This window comes from Eptatretus burgeri, chromosome 4 (genome assembly GCF_056783735.1).
Source record: "Eptatretus burgeri isolate ZD-2024b chromosome 4, Ebu_testis_v1, whole genome shotgun sequence".
NCBI classification, from domain to species: Eukaryota; Metazoa; Chordata; class Myxini; order Myxiniformes; family Myxinidae; genus Eptatretus; species Eptatretus burgeri.
In genome coordinates this window covers 65800829-65823481 of record NC_140964.1, presented here as the reverse complement: position 1 = coordinate 65823481, position 22653 = coordinate 65800829, and the positions used below count along the sequence as shown (strand labels likewise).

Sequence of the window (22653 nt, the reverse complement as noted above, 5' to 3'; positions counted from 1 at the left end):
ACCTGTACTACATCGGTACATTTTTGTGTTTCCATTACCCCCTTCGGCCGACCATGTCTGCAGACCCTTCGCAAGCCTGTTCTTCCACTCTTCCATGAGTCTGTTGAGAAATAAAACTTAAACTTCCTCAAAAATCTCCACTTGCTAAAAAATATTGTTGTGGGAATGCCTTCTAGGGGGTAACTTTGTATAGTATAGTGGTAGTTATTGCCCATATTGTATGTATTAGCAAAAGCATGGGGTAATTTAAATGTGATTTAGGATATGCATCGTTATATTATAGAAAGATTCCATCTTCCTTCCCCCCAGGCATTAAAAACGTTTGCTGTCCTCTCTCCTGTTTATACAGCTGAGCTTTACGACAACCACCAAGATACCTGTGTGTGTGTCTAAAACCACCATCCCTTGATGCCCTTTTTAATGTTCTTCCCTTCATAATCTGTCATTTGTGTTCTCCAAAGTGATCTGACAGGCCATCGGGCACCAAGTTCAGGTGGGAAAGTCGCCATCACATAAGGTGCATAAAGAGAACTGGGTGAAAAGTCAGGGAGGGGTTTGCCTTGAGCTGTGGGACTGAGCTGTGCGCCAACAGCCGTCAAGAGGGGAGGAGTTAGTTGCATCATGGCTGAAGGTGTGACGTAAATGACATGGGACAGAGGCACATGAAGCTTACAGTGGATCCTGCACATAAGATGCATTGGACTTTCTCCCATAACGTACCCTTTGCTAAACGCCCTATACAGACACAGCAAGCCATGCCCACTCTCCCCTTTGTGCCAGCTCCTCTCCATGTTGCCACCAGGAACTGTTCATTGCCTGTAAGTGTCAACAGTTAGGACTTCCTGTGTCCTGCCAGACACAGCCTGGGTGCTTCTGGCCTGTCTGATGCTATCTATTGTCTACTTACTGAGGATTGTCTCAGGCCTTAAGGCTTAGAGTCATTAACGAATCTCCATTTGTTTGTTGGCTCAGGGTGGGTATTTAGGTTGGTTTTGTAATCATTGCTTTGCTTCCTTTTGTATTCCCACACCGTATTCTCTCAATACACTTTATGAATGCACCTGGTCTGCAGGTAAATTTGAGTGTCTGATTGCCAGTTTGAGTTATACACATCCATTAAAGGACAGATTGGATGGGGTGATTAGCGATCAGGCTAAGAACATGCCTGCATCCAGCGATTTCGCTCGGTCGCTATCAGAGTGAAATGGACGCATTGCACAGATCATCATGCCACCTGATTGGCTTGGTTGTTCCTTAGAAGCGAGGTATCATGGGAAGGCCGAATGCCCCAATTCTTTGTTTGTTACCAAATCTTGTGTCCCCAACCCCTCATGCTCAGTACACACCCTTCCCTGGCATACCCAACTGCTCCTGAACTCTGTGTATTTTGCACCTGAGAAGGTGGAGAAAGTTCTTTCAACTTTTGACTCTCACTGCAACTTTCTAACTGCAACTGGACTGAATGGCATCAGCTCACCTGTTATAAAAGCTTGCTTTGCTGCTCTTGCACATATTCTCTCTGCCATTTTCAGCCTATCATCTATCCTAGGTCATCTTCCATCTGCTTGGAAATCAGACAACATCACTGCATGGCATAAAAAGGTGCAAAAACTGATCCCCTTAATGACAGACCCATCAGCTTACATTCAGTCATCAGGAAAGTCATGGAATCCATCAACGCTGTTGATGTGAAATCCTTCCTTTTCTCCAATAACCTCATCCCAGATCACCAATTTGGTTTCAGACCAGGTCACTCCACCTTGGAAATGCTGCCCAACAATAGATGAAGGCTCTCAAAGTTAGACACAATATCAGGGCCATCTCTCTGGGCATATCTCGGTCCAGCGAGACAGCCCTGGTTTAATATCTAACACACGGTTCAATTTCAACTCCCATCTGGTGAACTACCAAAATCCAGGATCATTGCTCACCTCCACTCATTAGTTCCTCTTTTTTTTCCCACCTGTAGAACCAACTTCAATATCCTCTTCAATCTCATTCTTTCCTCCAGGTCTTTAAGACAGCTGTTTACCACATTCTCAGAACATCCACAATACAAAACCATGATCTTTCCAACCTTTGTTAATCCCACCTACCCCCTGACCCCCACCTCAATACCTCCTGCATCCAAATTTCTCGTTTTACCTCCTTGAAGTTTCCTTCTGTATCCACCTTCTCCACCCCATGCATCCTCTCCTGCCCCCCCCCCCATTTCTTCCCACACTCCTTGTTTGTCCAAGTCTCCATCTATCTTGGCCTTCTAAATTGTTGTTGGTGTCCCCCCCCCCTTTTCTCTACTATTTCTATTGCATGTGTCTCTACTGTTCCTTTTGCATCCTGTATGTCCTTATCCGTTTAGTGTGTTAGCTCTTCCATGAGCCTCTACGACCTATACAAAAAATTAGAATAAACAGGCCCTAATCCATCTCGGAGCACTAGAATCAGTTAGTTTGTGGGTTTCAGGTGGTGGGAGGAAGTTCTCCCAGAACTCAAAATCTCCACCTCCTATTTTTTGGTTAAGGATCATGATTCATGGACCAAACTGTGAAGTTTCGTTCTCAAAGCCTCATTCCAACGGCTCTTTTCAGAAGATTCACTGAACCTCTGACAGCCTCCACTTGTAGCTCATTTGGAGTGATATTCCCAGGAATGATTTTTAAGTACTCAGTAAGGGTTCTCTAACATTCCTGTAGCTCCGACTATCACTGGAACAATTTCAGCTTTCTTCAATTTCCAAATCCTCGTGACCTCATTTTTTCAGATTTTGGTATTTGGTCATTTTCCTGATTTACGTGGCATTTAGTCCAAAGTCATTGGGAAATGAAACCTCAATCAACAATGACGATTTTTCATTTTTGTGTTTGAGTACTATGTCCGGACGCAATGCTTTGTTTACAATGTCCACACTTGATGGGATCATCTTGTCATACGTGAGCATTATTTGTTCATTTTCAAGGATCGGATTTGGTTTGTGTTTCCTTGATTGTTCTGGGACCGGGATGTTGTAATGTTTACAGATGTGCAGGTGGATTACTCTACAGACGCTGTCATGTCTTTCTGTGTACAGCTGTTCTGACATGAGCTTTTTACATCCCAAAAGGAGGTGACTGGTACTTTCTGTTTCTACCCCACAAAACCTATATTTGTCCGATTGGCTCAATCCCATCATTTTCTTCAAGGCATTCATGTACTGTCCTTGGTCTTGGGCATTGATGATGACTCGTTCTCCATCCCAACCAATTTGACCTCTTCCTTGCCATCCCAACTAATTTGACCTCTTCTTTGCCATTCCAAAGAGCCTTCCTTGTCGATCCCTGTCCTGTCAAGCTCTTTTTTGAATCTTCCTGCTCTTTTATCATTCTCCCATTTGTCAGAACATATCTGCTGATATTTTTTTTGGTAGTTTTACTTTTTTCTTTCTTTGCATTCATTGGGGCTATCTTTGTTTCTGTTTCGTTTTTCTGTGTATCGAATTAAGGATCCCTTTTCTGGTTTATTGTTTTCTTGCTCATGTTTAAATCTCATCTGATAGTCTGTTGAGCTTCTCACATACTCCCCCTAAACCTGGATAGATTTTGAAATCTATCCAGGCGACACACGTTGTTTTGTAAATTTGGTTAAGCTCCATCAAACCACCTCCTCCTCGTCTCGGTAAGTAAAACCTCAGTATGCATTTGTTTTTGTGGAATATCTCATGAATAGTTAGAAGTTTCCTTGTTTTAGTATCTGGATTGTTGATCTCCAATTGTGGCCAGTTTATAACTGCACAGCTATGTTGGAATACCAGCACTGCAAGTTGGTTTATAGCTTTGGTTTTGCTTCTTGTAGAGAGGGATTACTTCAGAATTAGTCTTATTCTGCTGAAGTACTCTTTACTGATTATTTTTCACATTTTTTAGTGTTGTATCTGGGAACCTTCTTCTATTCCGAGGTATTTGTAGGATGCTTCGTTTTCTAGTTCCTGTATTGTTGTACTTTCATCAATTGAAATGTTGTCTGTTCTTTTTGTCTTTCCTTGTACAAATGTGCATTTGGCACATTTGTCAAGACCAAACTCCATTGGGATGTCCTCTGAGTACTGCTTCACTCATTTCAGTTGATCTTATCTTATCATTTGGGGTGAAGAGTTTTAGATCATCCATGTACAGTAGATGTCACCTTTCTTGTTTCTTCAGTCATTTTTCTGTTGCATGTCAGATCGTATCTGTGTCCTTGTTCATTGATGAGGTTACCCAGTGGGTCCAGAGCGAGGTAATACAGGAAGGGGGAAAGGCTATTACCTTGTAAGATACCACGTCATGAGATTTAATTCTTTCCTTCCAAGTAAGGTAGAACCAGCATTGTGTTCCAGAGCATCACTGCTTTCTCAATCAGTGTGACTATCTGGGGATCAATTTTGTATACTTGCATGCATTTTATGATCCATGAATGTGGGACACTGTCGAAGGCTTTTTGAAATCTATCCAAGCTGTGGATAAGTTGGTTTGTCGGAGCTTGCAGTTTTTGAGTACAGTTTTGTTTAACAATAAATGGTCTGTTGTGCCATAACATCCTCTCTTACATCCTTTCTGCTCTGCCTGTAAAGCTCCTTGTTGAGTGAAGTGGTCGTAATTTTCCTCGATGATTGATTATACCTGTGAAAATTTTGTTTGTTGTTGGTGGGCATGTTATTGGTTTATATTTGTTGGGTAAATGGGTTTCTTCAGATTTCGGGATTAAAAGAGTGTTGCCTTCTCTGAACCGTTCATCCATTGGCCATTCCTCTTGAATGAGTTTATTAAATGCTTGAGCGTAGTGAGGGAGGAGAGCATGTAGTTGCTTTACCCAGAAGTTCGGAATCCCATCCGGGCCTGAGCATTTGAAGTTCGGCACTTTTTTGAGATGTTTTCTAACTTTTTTCTTCATCGATTGTCCTTGGGTGCATTTCCTGTAGATGTTTTCAAGGATTTACAAAGAATTAAGGTATAAGAGGAGGCTATTCAGCCCATCATGCCTGTGCCACACCAATACCAGATTTCATCAATCTATCGATACCCTGACCCTTCGTGTGCAGCCTTTTTGGCTGCTACACTGGTACTCATTTCACCGACCTTGGAAGGATGACAGGCTGAGTCAATCCCCTGGTGTTAATTCAGCGAAAAGGGGGCTTGAACTCAGGACCCTGTGATCCCAAGCCACCACCCTAACCGCTAAGCCAACACCAGGTTAAACATGTTGCTTTTTCTTTTCCAAATGTCTCTCCAATCTGCTTCCTTTGTGTTTTCTTTTTTGTCTTCAAATATACCTCACCAAAATTTTTCTGGGTCCTCTTTTTGGGGGGAGTTGTCGCATTTTGATTCTGTTTCTCTAGCTCTCAGTCGAAATTTTTTGGGTTGTTTTCAAACTGTTCATTTTGATTTCTTCTGTTGTTGGCATCATCATAGTTACAGCGCGTGTGCTGTATACAATTGCACCGAGTTTGAAATGTCCCCAGTGTCGTCTACCATGTCTCCGGTGGGTCCGGTGTCCCCCCCCCCCCCACGTGCCTCAAGACAGCCAATGACGACCGTCTGGTAGATGCAGTGCGTAACCTCGATGGAAATGACGAAAATTGATGGAAATACCTGATTATTTCAATGGAAATTTGTGAAACTAATGTGTTATATATGTGAAAACCATTTAATTTATTGCTTGACGGAAATAAAAAGGAAGAAATGCTCCCCTCATGTGCGAACGAACGAACGAACGAACGAAAGACGTCATTTCCATCCACCATGGCATTTCGCGCCAAACGCAGAAAGCTAAGTTCTTCTTATGCCATCATTCTCTTTAATATTAGCCATAAACAAGTGTTTCGTCTTACATTAGTAGTTGAAATTTACTTTCAACAAGAACGAAAAAATAATCTCCTCAGATTCAACAAGAACGAAAAAAAACCCCGAAAACATCACGTGCAGGACAAGACCAATCGAGCTGAAGGAAACGATACTGCAACTGCACTGCTCCTGATTGGTCAAAGGACACCACGTGTGTTGTGTGGGCGGTGTTATGCACGAGGATTCCAGCAAACAGGACTGGACCAATCATGTTCGTGATGTACCTCATGCTGCATCGCCAATCCTCGGCGGCACGTGATACCATTGGACCAATCACATTCGGCGATGTACCTCGTGCTGCATTCTGACAAGCCCTGGATCAGAGCCAGCTTTGATTGGTCAAAGTAGTGGAGAGGTGGCGATAACCTCTGACGGATGGTCATGACCAAGGAGGAAAGGCGATGCGTCGTTTTGATTGGATGAAACGTGGAGGAACGGAAGGAATTCTTCTCCTCGGATCCACTTGCAACACACAGGTATCTGTTTCATAACCCGAATCAGTTCACTGCGTCATTAATAATAATATTTTTCTCCTTATTTTAATTTGTACGATTTTCTTTTTTGATCAACGTTAAAAAGCTTTAGTGATGGATTTCGACATTTTCTTCATCCGCGAGTCTTCATCGATATTTGTGAAAATTTGATTTCCGTGGGAATGTGATCTCACTGTGAAAGGCTGTCCTGGTCACGCGGGGGTGCCGCATCGCGAAGCACGCACTCAATGTGATGTTCAGCCCTTTTCCAACTGCAATGGTCTACAAGCCTGGACCTGAATTTGTGATGAATATGAAGAAATCGGTAAACTTCTAAATTCGGGATGTCCCGGACCCTCCATTGGCTCAACACAACATAAATACTCCAAATAATCCACCAGGATAGAACTAAAAACCGATCGATTACCGACCAGTCATGTGTGGATAATCCCTCATCCGATCACACTCATTAGACTTTGGAACATCATCGCTGGACAATAACAATTATGGCAGATATTGGTGGCAAAGTGATAATTGGTTCTTTCAACCAGGGACATCTTGAATTATTTCCAAATTCTTCTGGAAAGCAATGTGTTCCGAATTCTGTAACCAGTATAATGTTGTTGAAAATCAAACCTTTCAAATTATGGCAACAACATGATTTGGACAGTATTATCATGAATGGTGACATATTGTACTCTCACTTGTCTGCTAAATTGAACCATGATTATATCTTGGCAACTGAACTGCCAGAAATTTGAGAATTTCAAAACAAAATGTTTTAAATACATTGTTAGAAAATCTCTGGAAAATCCTCTTTATCTCTTTGCTGATGACTCCACCCTCTGCCGTACCATCTTTCATCCCTCAGACCGGCAAGCAGCAGCTTCTTTGCTCTCTGCAGATCTGGGTAAAATCATAAACTGGTCCGACACGTGGAACATGTCTTTCAATCCTGACAAATCTCGCACTCTTACTATGTCTCTCCGAAAGGACAGTTTGGAAAACCCCCCCATCCACTTTGTCAACAATCCTCTAGAAGAAGTCCTTTCTTTCAACCTTCTGGGTCTCACTATCTACTTTGATCTTTCCTGGGAAAGCCACATTTCCAACCTCGCCTCCAAAGCCAGTCGCTGACTGGGAATCCTCTGACGTGCAAAGTCCTTCCTTGGCCCACCTGAGCTCCTGACCACATACAAAGCTTTCATCCGCAGCCTGATGGAGTACTGCTCTCCCATCTGGGCTGGTGCTCCTGCCTCTCACCTTTCTCGGTTTCATGCTGTGGAAACCAAGGCATTTCGGATCATTGGCATCTCCTGCGATGAGGCTGAGTCTTTGGGCCTCTCACTCTCTCATCGCAGGCAGGTCGGTGGTCTTTCTGTCTTCTACCGTCTCCTCTCCAGTCTCGCCCCCCCCGCTGTGTCTGCGATTTGTCCCCACCATATTTCCGCATGGCGCTCAAGGTCCGCCAACAACCCCGTTCTGGTAAAACTACCAAAATCACAAATCACTGCTCACCTTCACCCTTTCATTCCTCTTTTTTCCCCCACCTTTGGAATAAACTCCCTCACTCTGTTCAATCCCATTCTTCCCTCCAGGCCATCAAAACAGCTGTTCACCACCACTTCTTATCATCCCCCATCCAAATCCTCGATCTTTTCTACCTCCGTTAATCCACCCCAAACCCACCTCCTTCTAATTCCCTGCTTTCCTTCCTGAAAGTCCCTGTAATGTCCATCTTGTATTCCCCACCCCCATCCCTATCCCTTCCACAGACTTCCTAATGTGTCTGTTCCCCAGTTTTGTCATTCCCTCTCTCGCCCCTCTTGTCTCATGCCCCCTTTGCTGTGCGTTGTGTGTTAGCTCTCATACGAGCCTCGACAAGGTATATGAAATAAAAAAATAAAAAAGTAGTCATGGTAGTCGACACCCTTTGCCACGTTGTTCATAATATGTCGGTGACCCTTTATATGATGTCACTGTGCTTTGGTTGTTTATAAAATTAGAACGAGAATGTATTTTGGGCTGAAATATTGCGATATTCTCAAAAGTTTGTTTCAAAAGTCTCTTTTTAAATGTATAAAACATATGGGCATATCTTACTGTTTAACTCGCTCTTTCATTTTGGGCACTGATGATGCCATCGGGCATAGATGCACCCTTGAGAGGAATGCTTATCTTTAACAGAAGTAAACAAAAGTGAGAACCATTTTGTTTGCATAGATTTTTTAGATTGTTGTTGTAAGCCTGGTGTTGGCTTAACGGTTATGGTGGCTGGCTTAAAATCTTAGGGTTTTGGGTTCAAGCCCCTGTTAGCTATTAAATAACACCAGGTGGGTTGGCTCAGCCTATCATCCTTCTGAGGTCAGCAAAATGAACACCAGCTTACTGGAAAAAGTGGGCACTACATCAGTGGCACAGCCATGCTCCCAGTAATGATATAACCAGCAGCCACAGGCTGCAGACGAAATAAAAACAATAATAATTGTTGCTTTTGCTACATGTGGTTGAACATGATGTGTGTTCTTAAGGGAACTGGCTACCAGGAATGCTGCCACCGTGCACGGTTCAACAGGCCTTAAGTCACTACCTGGACATCACCTCACCACCTGGGCCACAGCTTTTGGGCGACCTGGCAAAATTTGCTACATGTGAGGCTGAGCGAGAGCATCTTATGACTCTCTCTGAGGTACACTGGAGTCGTGGAATCGAGTGCAATGGCATCTAAGAACATCCTTTCTTCCAACATCTCTCTGTTTCATAAAACTATTTTTTTTTTTAATGTTTTTGGGTAACTTTGTTTTTTCAAAAGTGCAACTTCTTTGATTTGAGTGTTATGGTAGATTCTGAAGCCCGAGTCATTTATATTCACCCTTATTTTCGTTTTGTCGGTCATGCAGGGCCAACATGAGTATGAGGAGTGGCGCTGGTGGAAAAGCCCCACTCTTTTGGAGATCTTTGAAATGCATCCATCTTTGTGCACCCCTGCAACACTGCTGTTATCTCAGTTGCCAACACTTGCTCCCAGATATTACTCCATAAGCTCATCACCATCACGCCACCCCAGTGAAGCACACCTAACTGTCTCCGTGGTCACGTACCGCACTGAAGGTGCAGATCAGCCATTTTCACAAACTTCCATTCTCTTCTTCAACTCTCTGGTCAAATGTTTTCATTTTTACTTTATTAATTACTGTATGGATGTATTACTGTATGGATATGGATAAAAGGAAGGGGTGGGAGGAGGGGAGAGTCACAAAGCTCATGGTATACGTAAAACCCTTGATATGGATACTTGTCAAGCTTGCCATGTGCTTTTTTTTAATATGAGCTGCAATGTGAGGTTGCTGAGGAATGAACGGGCACAATGATATAAAAATCATCCTTTCTCTGCATCTCCTTGCAATTCTTATAAGATACTTATGTGCCTAAACTAGCAGGATAGCTCAGAGATAGCGTGATCTCCTATGGCATGTCTTTTCTGGATTCGATTCCCAGCCTGATGAGAAAGTCATGGCTTATGTTTGCAAGTAAGGTGCTGCATCAATGAGTGAGCTCCTCTTTAAAGAGGGCATTAAGCCAGCTGTCATTTATTCTAGCATTCCTTTGGGGACACTAAAGAGTCCACCAGACCTTTCAAAAAGAGAAGGCCATTGTGTTCCAGAATCTTGGCCAAGTTTTCATTTTCTTGCCCTGATTGAGGGCTGCATCAACCTGTACCCTGGGAGTAAATGATCAGATCTGGAAATGTTAATGTCCTAGTCACAGACACCCACGAAGTCTGCCAAATTGGTATGGGGGACAATTATCTATATATTAATACTGAAGGACCAATTTTGTGCTCCTCCTGGCGGTCGCGTCACATTTTTCTCGGTACTGTGACCTCGACTGAAAGAAACTTCGTACCTGTAAGAGTGCATCACACATAGTGGCATTTGTCAAACTTCAACTCTGAAGCAGACTAAACACTTTTCGTTTTACATTCGTTTACATGGCGACGTGTGACGTCACCGCTGAGAGGCATCAGGACGTCATGACATCATCGGTTATTCGCTGACGCCATTACGTCCGTCATCAGAAAATTACTGCTGAGAGGTGTAATTACTAATTCCACTCCTTCAAAATGGTGTCTGCAATGTAAAATCCTCTTCTGCACATGGTGACTACCTCAGAATGTGAAGTTGACACACAAAAAATGTAACAAGAAACATTGTACAGGAGACACCGCTTTATAAATCCACCATGGGACCACGCCGTTTGGATTTATTAAGCGGAGAACCTATTTTCAGCCACCGACTGGATAGATAAGACAAAAAGCGAATGTCGTTCAACCCTGCTTTATGCTACAAAAACATTGATTTATCAAACGGTGACAAAGGGATTGTTCAAATGAATCTCTCCAAGGTCGCTTGCTTGGGAGGGAAGGTTTTGCGCAAATGTTCCTTTATTGAATCCGTCACGTGGCGGAAATCGGGATGGGCAAAACCTGAGAGCTGCATCCCCTGTCCAATTTGGCGAGTGCCGTCCGCATCTCTGCCGCTGTTGGCATCGGCTCGGGTTGGTCGTCGCTTTCTTCCCTTGGCTATTGGGATTCGGGGTCGGAGGGATTCGAGCGGCGGCGGGATTCGAAGTCCGTCACCAGTTGTTGTTGTTGTTGTTGTTGTTTTTTTTTCACTCTGCGGCAGCGCATACTCCATCAAGCTTAGGTTGAGACCGCGCACGTGCCAAGCAGGTGGATTTATTAAACGGCGGATTTCTCGATTGTAAAATTCCGTTCCAACTCATTTTGGTCACAATCAGCGGATGGATTTTATAACCGTGGATTTATAAAGTGGCGTCTACTGTATCTTCTATCTTCTATCTATATATTAATACTGAAGGACCAATTTTGTGCTCCTCCTCGCGGTCGCGTCACGTTTTTCTCGGTACTGTGACCCTGGACTGAAAGAAACTTCGTACCTGCTAGAGTGCATCACGCATAGTGGCAATTGTCAAACTTCAACGCTGAAGCAGAATAAACACTTTTCGTTGAGATGGGGGCGAGGAGTGAAGAGGCGGGGGGCAAGGTAAGCAAATTTTTGGGCAGAGGTAAGCAAATTGAAAGCGGGAGACAGGGGGAAATGGGGTGGGGGCTCGGTTGAATGAGGCGGAGTTGAGTGTGAGGGGGTGGACAGGGGGTGGGAGCCCGGGGGCAAGTGGGGCGGGGAATCAAAAGACGGGGGGCGGGGAGTGAAGAGGCGGGGCTGGGGTAATTACATTTTTTGGGCTGGGGTAAGCAAATTGAATGGGGGCAGGGGCGGGGGATGAGTAGGCGGGGGCAAGGACACCCTGTCCAGTCCATGTCACTCGAGTGTGTGTGAGCTGGTGAGGGTGGTTGAATGAACGGAATCCGTCTGTGACGGGGTTTCAGCTAGTTTTCATTACTGTTGTTGTTTTTATTGTTGTTGTTATTTCCTTTTTTTCAATGGGACGATTGCAACTTAGAAGTACTGGTAATCTGGTGGACAAAATTTTTATTCCTGGTCTTTCATCTTCTCATATGCAAGTCATGAAAGGGGATGATGCTTAAGGGCTGACAGGATGGCTTGGAGGAACACACTCTTGCCTCGAAGCAAAATTTGAATCCCGACCCAGTTATGAACTGTCATCCTGGTGTTTTGTTAAACTGGGTGTCCCATCTGCCAGCATTAGTTGGTGGGCGTTAGAGATCCCACAGTGACTTCCGCGAAGAGTATACGAGCTATCACCAGCACCATGTACAAATTCCAAATTCCTGCCCTAACATCATATTTAGCCAGTCGGTTCATGGAAGACTTTGGCCAAAACCTTCCCCGGCCAACCCAAAAAGAATGTGGGAATAATTGTGGCTGTTAAAGAAGGAGAAAAGGGATGAAGTTTGATGAATACCCAAGTCGTAAAAAGTATTTATAGTGTTGCCATGCTAATTAATAGTGCACCCGATTTGGGTACAATATGATTTTTTTTTTCCCTGGAGGTCCCAAATATACACATGTTGCTACTCTGTTCTGTTTGTACCATAAAGGTGGAGAGGGACCAATGCATCACGGCGTGTGCTCATCGTGGTTGAACCAGCTCTCCGAGGGAGCGGTTGTACCCTGCTTTGTGCGAGTGTAAGGCATAACTGCATGCTGACTGCCACATCCACTTATCACCTTTAAAAAGTGCATCTTGTACATGTTGGCATGTTATCATGTTATATAGTTGAGATTAAACCACCCTGCCACCCCAGGGCTCCTGGATTCCACCTGCCAGAAGATCCAGCCCTTCCATGCATCTTGGTTGGTCCAGGCACAGGCATTGCACCCTTCCGTAGCTTCTGGGAGCAGCGACTGTATGATATTGAGCATAATGGTAAAACCTGCTTACGTTATCATATTCGAGGATACATACGTACAGTATTGCATTTGCAATAATGGTTTATTTAACCACTCCCTCACAACATTTTCCTCTGCTCTACCTCCTGCCAAAGCACCAAACCTAATTTCTCCACTCCCCCTCCCCCCGTTGGAAATTCTTGGAAACTTCCAAGAAAGGAGTAGTGCCACCTGAACAGACAGCATACAGGCATTGAATGCCTTAAGGCTTGCATATATACCTGGAATCTGGCTGACACAGCAAGCTGTGATTGTGGAGAGCCCCAAACTGCAGACACTTGGTGGAAGTGTCCCATCCAACAGTTGGTAGGAGGTTGGAACGCTCTTGCACAGCTTGATCAGCAGGCCCAAGAATGGTTGAGATCTGCTGGGTTACATTTCGAATGACTGACGATCGGACCACACAAAAGAATAAGGTGCAGGTTGACAGCCTTTGCAAGACCTTTAGAAGAATGGGAAACCCCTTCTTGGATGACTTCCAAGAGCTTTTAACTCTTGACAGTCAAATTGTATGCACGAATCAGTCATTGATGTACGATGCAACCTTGAAGATATTGGCAAGAAGCGATACCCAGACTCTGTAAAACTGTGCTAGAAGATCGCACATGTTCTGTGCATGAACTAATCAAAAAAGATTCTCTATCCATGCTCAAGAATCCCCAATCAAAGGTAATTTCTAAGAAAGGGAAGAAGATCAAAGAGCTCTGAGATAATGTTGAACTCTTTGGCCAGCTATACTATATCTCTATGCAGAACCGGGATGGAGATCTGGAGGAATGTTTTTTTCCCGTGATATAAAATCATATCAACCTTTGCTTTCAGACTTTGGAAAGCTTCATTTACCAACAACAAAGTCTCAATTACTGCGGTGTGTTGAGCAGAATGGCAAAATCATGGAGGAGGCTGTCATTGTCTCTTGCCTTCCCACTGCAGGTGTCAGCATTTTAGAAGAGTATGCAGACAGAGTATTTATTCCTTGCAGCTGCAAGCTACTGTATGGTTGGATGTTGGGGGGGATACGCATAGATCTTACAGTCTGAAGGAATCTACCCATGAAAAAAGAGGGAAGGGTGTACGCCAAAAGGTGTCATACTAAACTAAACTACCAGGTAACTGGATGGACTTCCTCCATGTTGAAGAGAACAAGAAGGAACTTTTTGCTGATCTCACATCAAAAGTTTCACATTTTATCTTCCGCTATCCAAAGCTGTCTACATAACATCAGGAGAATCTGTGCCATCCATGGGTTCTAACATCCCAATGCCAAACTTCAATCACGAGGAAACTGACACAAGGATTGTTGTCCACATGTTGCATGCTCTGGAGGAGGGAAGAAAGGTAATCCAAGTGTGAGCTGTGGACACATGTTGTAACTGTCCTTGTTGGTTCATTCTTTGCACTTTCTACGACTCAGCCTTTGGCAGATACCGTGTCTGGGTAGCCTTTGGAATGGGCAAACATTGCAGATTTTACAGCATCAATACCATCTGTTCAAGCTTGGGAAAGCAAAGGTCATGTGCTCTACCAGTGTTTCATGCATTCAGTGTGTGTGATGTCACATCTGCATTTCTCACAAATATGGGTGTTCATATGCCATAAAAAAGCAAAGACTGCTTTTGTTATGAATATTCAGTAAAATATAGTTAATATTTTGGCTCTCTTGGGCTTTGGTGTTTTCATGGAATTTTGTGTAAATTTCAAGAGTTCCTCGGCTAATCAAGAATTGATGATTTGAATGATCTCTTTATTATAAAGTTTACAGCGAGAGTAATTTTTAATGTAAATATGGCAATATTTATAAAATAAGAGGCAGAAGAGGTGCGCGTTAGCATTGCTTCTCAACCAGGTCCATTTCTTTGTCTATTGGAATGTTTTGTTATGCCTGGTGTTCGCTTAATGGTAAGGATGGTGGGCTTGGGATCCAAGAGTCCTGAGTTCAAATCCTCCTTGGCTGTTGAATTTATACCAGGTGGGGCTGACTCTGCCTGTCATCCTTCTAAGGTCGGCAAAATGAGTGCCAGCTTGCTGGTATCCTGTGTTAGAGTGGCTACCCATCCAGGATTGTGTCCAATCGGCAAGGAGACTGCTTAGGCAGCACCAACACTCTTCACAGAGTATGGTCCCGATGGATGGACTGTTTTGTGATTTTTTTTTTCCTGTGATATTGGCTTCGCTTTGCAGCCGTGTGCAAAATTTCAGCTTTTTACTCCACCACAAAAGTACTAAACATTTACATACGTGAGCCAGTGAGTGAGTGAGTGGTTAGAAAGAGCTTTACATATTAGATAAAACACCTCTTAGCTGTTTGGGTAACACAAATCCGCACCCAATCACAGTCATTGCCGTGAAAATTTTAATTGGCATGTGTCATCTGACACGCAAGCATGATTACATTTTGGAAAAGGAATTGGGAAACAGTTGCACACTTAAATGAATTATAAGGACATTTATTAGACAATGCATTAATCAACACAGTCTGTTCGATTTTAATCTGGTATCCAAGTACCATCAGCTGTGCTCAGAGCTGAACACCAAACAGGTGAACATGGCATTTGCAGGTTTCATATTTTTAGTTGCTACCTACTGCAAAACCCACCATTTAAAAAAAATCTTCTTGATTTGAACATTGAGCTGGGACAAAAAGAGTGGACTCCAGCAACATGTGCACAAGAGAATAAAACATTTTCGTTCATGTGTTACCTGCATGACTTTCTAGGTGTCAAACCCTGTGGCATGACCTTGGTATTTGGCTGCCGATGCAGGAGGTTGGACCATTTATACCATGAAGAGACCCAGCGGGCACTTCGTGCAGGTGTTTTCTCCAAGCTTCTCACGGCCTACTCTCGAGAGACTGACATTCCGAAGGTGCGACTTCCATGTTTCTCCTAAATTTTTACCAATTCCCAATCGGATTCATTAATTCTTCGCAATGACAACCCTCAGCCAATTTTACCTCAATTTAATCCCATTTCCAAACTGATCTAGTTTCTTAACCTTTTACATTATGTAGACTCTTTTTGTGTGTCAGACTTACGTGCAGGATTTGCTTCAAACAGAGCTCTCAAAAGAGCTCCATTCCATGCTGTTGGAACGTTGTGGGCACATCTATGTGTGTGGGGATGTGACTATGGCCAGTGAGGTGCTTGGGGTGGTACAGGCCATTCTGGCTGAGCAAGGAAGCCTCAGTGGGAATGAGGCCGCTCAGTTGGTCAAACGTCTAAGGGTAAGGGAAGAGTTTTAAACGTCTTGGTGCCTCAGAGATTCTCCATACCAGTAGAATGACCAATATTTTGCCCTTTTTGAAAATGTAATCATGTATTTTTGTGCTGCTCCTGACATGGTGGTATCAGGAAGAAGGCCGATACCATGAGGACATATTTGGTGTAACTCTTCGGACGTATGAGATCACCAGCCGCATCCGTTCTCGCTCCATCAGTGCCAACGAGGGGTAAGGATTTGCAAGGAATGGTAAACGTCCCATAATTCTACTTGATTTACTTCATGTTCTCTTCTAAGTGGACCGTCAAAACGAATTATTTTGAAGATGACCAAATAAGTATTGTGGGTGAGATAGAGTGGTTTTCTTTGTCGGAGAGTTCAATTGCATCACAAAGTGAAATAATCACTGTTTTCTTAAAGGGTACCTTCATAAACCTGGAGAGAGAGACCATTTCCTTCTTGCCAGCCTGTTCCACCCCACCCCGGCCTCTCCATCTTGGTTTTCCGTGCCCACACCTTTACACCTTTAATGTACCTGCTATTTGTAGATCTCTCTTCTATTTTTGATTTAACTTCATTGATTTTCAGTTTGTTGGGATCCGATTCATGATGATGTCAGATTATTGAGGTTGCATCGTCGATAATCTTATTAAACGCTTGCACTTGCATTGTTTGAGCTGATAAACCTGTTTATTTGTTGTTCTTATGCTGTGTTGCACTTATCATTGGTCTGCTGTATCTTGAAGCAACTCAGTAAAATTTTACTGAAACAGCATGACGATCTCCTGTTTATTTATTTCGTTTCACATTGATCTCAAACTTATGGTGGACCTTGTGCATCACACATTTGCTGGACATAGACGTTAGTAGGTAGACATTGGTGTGCATTTATGTGAATTACAATAACGTTGGTAGACAATGCATAACCACATAAGGTATTTGGATCTAGGTTCTTCAACATGAGCCAGGATAAGAATACTTTCAGGCCAACCCATTGCTGAGGTAGGTTCCACATAATTGCTACTTTTTGTGAGATAACTGGAAAGTAACTACTTCTGTATACAGCACATAGCTGTAAGTATCATCATTGGCTGAGGGGAGAGGGAGCGTGGCTGTGCCATGGATGCAAGGGATAGAGGGATTTCAGCAACACTTGCCCCTTGAAGGATAGGGCAGGAATTTGTCATCGTTCATGGTGCTGGAGATAACTCGCCTATTTTTCGTGAAAGACACCATGAGATCTTTAATGTCCACCAACTAATGCTGGCAGATGGGACACCAAGTTTAGCATCCATCCGAGGGATGGCCGATGAAACACCAGGATGACAGTTTGTAGCTGGGCCGAAATCCAAACCCAGCTGAGACGGCTCAGAGGTGAGTGTGTCTACCTCTAGGCACTAGAGGTATCCATGTCTAAGCCATCTTGCAAGCTCAGAAAGTAATTATTTATTATTATTATTCTTCACATTATTCTTCTTTTTGAAAAACAAGTGATTGTTTCACAATGCCAAAAACATGGCCTGAATAACTTGATGCTCACTAATCATGTATGAAGGTCAGTTTTAAATCATGGACAGCAGGTCAAACCAAGTTAAAGTTTTTCCTGTAAACCAATTTCTGTATTCTAAAAATACAAGGGACATGTTCATCCAAAATAATGAGGGGTGTGTTTCCTCACCACTAATAGTTTTACTTCTTTCACAATCGTGATTCATTTTGAAAAAGATGAAGACCTTAACAAAGAATAGCAAGGAACTTTGGTGCAGGAGGAAGCCATTCGGCCCAGCAAGCCTGCGCTCCACCAACACCTTTTTTTCTCCTGCAGAATAGCAGCAGAGGTGGGAACCTTTTGTTCTTTAAGTGCTGAAATCAACGTTATACAGAAAAGAAAAAACTCTTCCTGCTATTCCATGTCTTCCTAGATCACAGAGCAGTCGAGTGGTGCTGTGTTGTGAAGGATCATGCTTTTCCAGGCCTCAGTTCCAAGATTAATAGATGCCACAGCTTTCTCGAAGTTTCTCATTCATTAAATAAGCCTTCATGGGATTTCAAACAATTGCAATCGTGCAGAATGAAGAACTACTCTTGCTCGTGAAGGTTATATGGTTGATCTCTCTTTTGCTCCAACGAAGAGTTAACATCTGAAATGTTAGTTTCCCCTTGCTTCCCATGGTGGTCAGCATACCTTAATCAATGTCCTGTTGATTTCATCCATTATTCTATTGTAATCATGCTTTTGATTTTTCGAACTTCTCAGTGTTTATTGAACACATGATCAATGGTTTACCAACAGCAGAATTGAGGCTCAGCCTCGCATGACCTTTCAACTAAATGTGGCAAAAGGTGAAAGGGGTCTCCTATTTGTTGCATGTGTACGTGGAGTAGGGATATATAAAAAAAATAAATCCACCATTTGTGGACTTAATAAATAGACAACCCAAAGTACTAAAGAGTGAGGCAGCTCTTCTTTAAGCCCAGTGTGGATATTATGCCGAGCTTCCATTGTGTGGGCCATTGTGTCCTTCTGAGTAATTTCAGCACATCTTACCCCAGGATTACAGCCACATCAATTCATTCTTTTTTATTGTCCACATGAAACATTGAAATTTTCATTCACTGGCAATTCAATTCAAATGGGTGCATCACACCCTCTTCAAATTTGCATTAGACATGTGAATTGAATTTGACCCATATGATGGATGGCCTAAAACGACAGCACAGGGTAAGTGGAGTATGAAGGCAAACGAATGCCTGAACGATGAAAACGAAAACAATTACGAAGTGTGTGCGATGGGTCCCGCATTATCCTGTGAACCTTCAACACAGCACGTTTCTCATACAAGGTGCAAGGTACAAACTGAAGGAAGGTTTGTCCGTATCACACCCGGGCAATCTTCCTGGGTCTTTCCACTTTATTTACGTTCTCTTTTGGCAAATTACCAAATGCCTATATCAAATTGAAAGTAAGAATACTTTGAATCAGGAACTGATAGACAATAACCAAAATGTGATTATAAACATGTAGTCAAGGATCCACACTGCAAAAAGGCATTGATTTAGGGATGGAATGGATGCAGTTTAGTGTGGAAAGCAGACCTCATTGTTTGTTTTTGTTAGATTGGTGCATAGAGATGAATAATCATGAGGCCTGCTCTGCCATATTTCTTGTGAAACCTCCGAAAATTTTATTTTAAGAAGGGTAACCTAAATTGACAATTTCCGCAACTTGCGTCAGGGAACGTATTGACTATTGCACATACTACTCCATGAAAATCTCTATATAATATATTTCGACAAATGCACTACCAATAAATAGTATTTTTGTACAATTACATATTCTTCAATGAAAAGATCATCTGATAAAGCAATGAATCATGAATATTGATTATTTTATCCCCATAAATAGAAGTCTATTGGTCAATGACTTTTTTTAGACGTGACAAATGCATATTTATTTGTTTTGGATGGCTTAGATTCCAGGGCATAAAGACATTGATATAATTTAATATTTTTAAATTATTTAAGACTACCAAATACAACCCGTTGCTTTGCTGGCGGGGGGGGGGGTAGTAAGGAGGGGGGTTGAGAGAGAGAGAGAGAGAGAGAGAGAGAGAGAGAGAGAGAGAGAGAGAGAGAGAGAGAGAGAGAGAGAGAGAGAGAGAGAGAGAGAGAGAGAGAGAGAGAGAGAGGAGGAGGAGGAGGAGGAGGAGGAGGAGGAGGAGGAGAGGAGAGAGACACGGACGCAGAGAGGAAGCTAGGAATGGCGGAAGAGTGAGGAAGGTGGGGAGAGCTATGCCTCACGAAACGTTGCTATAACGTGGGAGGGAGAGATGCAAGGACGGGGTGAGAGAGAGAGACAGAGAGAGAGAATGAAAAAAAAAAAAGAAGAGAGAAAGGTGATGGGTGGAGGTGGGGTGAGTAAAGACAATGATATGTTCTGCTTAATGACCGAACACACACATACACACACACACACACACACACACACACACACACACACACACACACACACACACACACACACACACACACACACACACACACACACACAACAAACTCATGTCAGAACAGCTGTACACACAACACAACAGAGTTTATAATGTAATCCGCTGGCACATCTGCAGCCTTGATTTGTACAGCCATTCTGGAAAAGAAGATTTTCATAGGTTTTAGGGTATATCCAATATGGCTGCCAAACCATGTGACCTATGACGTCACATGTGTGAACCTTTCGTTCGTCATGGACAGGCGGTCATACTTGTAAAGTTTCGCCTTGATCTGTTAAGCCAGTTCAGAGAAGATTTTTGAAGGTTTTGTTTGAAAAATTAGCATTCCATATATTCAATTATGATGTCATTACGAAGGCACATATGACATCATAAATAAATCACACATTCCCCATGAGGAGTACTTGCTATGTGCCAAGTTTCAATTTTTTTTTTGGTGTGGTACCACAGAGGTCCAAATTTTTTCCATTTTTCCGACAAGGCTGCCACACCACTTGACCGATGACATCATAATTATCATTAAAACATTCTACATGAGTCGTCGCACCAATGGTGAAAATTGTCTTATTGATGCAATTTCTCCAAAATTAGCATGATGGGTTTGAGGGTGATAAAAATAACAACAAATTGTTTGCAATTAAACTTGATTAAAAATAAATGTATTGTTACAGATCTTTAATGGAAAATGTACTCAAATATGACATGATTATTACAATTCTACGTGCTTGAACATGTATCTATTTTAATTTATATCATGTTATATCCATTTTCTGTATTGAAAGATGATCAATCTGCCTAGTAAAAGTGTCCAAAACAGATTGACCTTTGAAGTAAGCTTTAATTATTATTCAGTATATTAGAATTGCCTATCATTTAAATTTATTCTGCTCACGAAGGGATTTTTTTTAATGAAATAACTAATATAAGGCACCAGCAGGTTTGATTGAAGATATTATTTTTGATCAACTGGAATGTTGGTCTAAGTAAATATCCAGATGTGTTCACTATGCCTCTGACAGCTTCAGATTATATATCATTCCCTAGCCTGTTCAAAAGCGGACTGACCTTTTTCCCTTCCATACCACAGAACTATGTTGTTATCCATCATTGTACCCAAAGGGCTGCAGTCTTGATGTCATTCTGTGCCGGAAGAGAATTTACACATCTGGTTCCTGAAATTATGTTATAATCCTTCAAAATTAAGCTGATTGCTGCACAAAAGCTGAAAATGATCTCTACCTGGAAACATTCAACCTGACAAACTGCAGCACCAGTATATGGGTAAGAAAAACATACTTAATCTCACTGAATCCTATATATATATATATATATATATATATATATATATATATATATATATATATATATATATATATATATATATATATATCTCAACACTTCCATGTATTTTCGAATTTGGAGGAAGACTGTGTTGTTTGCCTCGGAGTTCTCCATATGCGAAAATGTGTTTGTTTGTATTTGTTTGTTTATTTGTTAAATAAATGACTCAAATGTACAGGAGGACTTGAGAATTTCTTTGACAGTCTCAATCCGGCAAGCGGTTGCAGAGAAAAACACAAAGGTTCTGTGTGGACAAAAAAAGACAGACAGACAAACAAACAAACAGACCCAAATGCAATACCCTCTCCTTCGGCGAGGGTATCAAGATAAGGGAGACACCACAACCTTGTTGTTATCTTATTATCTCAAAACTGACACGTGATACCATCTTATTACCTGCAAGAAAACCGTGAATTAACGTTAAAAGCCGAGGTGTGACATCTAATTTCAATAACTTATCAATTAATGTGTGTGGAATAATGGCATTGAAGGCACTGGAGAAATCAATAAACACTGATCTTACAAAAAACTTGGGAGTATGTAAATGATGGTACAATTTTTGGAGATAACCAACTATAGGATCCTCTACACCCCTCTGATATGTACTCTGATATGTAAATTTAGATTGGTCAAACAAGCATACTTGAACACTTCGAAATAACATCCTTTCAAAACACTTCATTACATTAGATGTGAAGGCTACTGGACGGTAATCATTCAACTCACTGTTTTTTTTGGTTTGTTTGTTTTAATACTCTTGGTACTGGAATGATAATAATTGAAGATTTCCAATTTTTGGGAATGACACCATTTTCCAAGATCGATTGATAAATACATGTAAACACCAGGGCAGGCTGTAGGTGCAGATTCATGATTTTATGTTTGGGAGTTGGGAGTGGGGGGGGTCGCAAAAATTTACATTGCTGAGCAGAGCGAGAGGAATATTTTTTTGTAGGTGTTTCTTTGTGTCATAAATGCCAGAGACTATTTTAAATATAGACAAAGAACGCTCCAATACACTTGAAAATAAGTACTCTATTGGAAAAACTTTTGCTCAAAACTAAACATTTATTTTAATTATTGTCTCATCATAAACAATCCAATTGAATGAAAAGCAGACATTGCATGTAATTAAAGTATTAAACAAATGACGTAATTATCAAAACAAATCGATATCTCTGACGTATTGAACAAGGATTGACTCGATCAGAATTACAGTTTTCCATCAGTTCAACAATCGCCTTCGTCATCTCTCGATGATGTGAATCACTCATCACAAAACTTTCTTTACAACACATGTGATGCCGATTGTATACCCTGGATAATTTCCCACGGTCAAAAATCATGTTCTTGAGTCTTGAAA

At 42.1% G+C, this 22653-nt stretch overlaps 1 protein-coding gene across 1 annotated transcript in view; it reads left to right on the top strand.

Annotated features, from left to right (window-relative positions):
* NOS1 (nitric oxide synthase 1) overlaps positions 1-16717 on the top strand; it is a 105554-nt gene extending 88837 nt beyond the window's left edge. Inside the window, exons 20-27 of the mRNA XM_085878498.1 lie at positions 8860-9017; positions 9229-9439; positions 12372-12459; positions 12579-12700; positions 15440-15588; positions 15752-15946; positions 16074-16171; positions 16363-16717. Of these exons, the coding sequence (XP_085734624.1) occupies positions 8860-9017; positions 9229-9439; positions 12372-12459; positions 12579-12700; positions 15440-15588; positions 15752-15946; positions 16074-16171; positions 16363-16375 (1034 nt within the window). The 3' untranslated portion in view covers positions 16376-16717. The remainder of the gene's footprint in view (positions 1-8859; positions 9018-9228; positions 9440-12371; positions 12460-12578; positions 12701-15439; positions 15589-15751; positions 15947-16073; positions 16172-16362) is intronic.
* The last annotated feature ends 5936 nt before the right edge of the window (positions 16718-22653 follow it).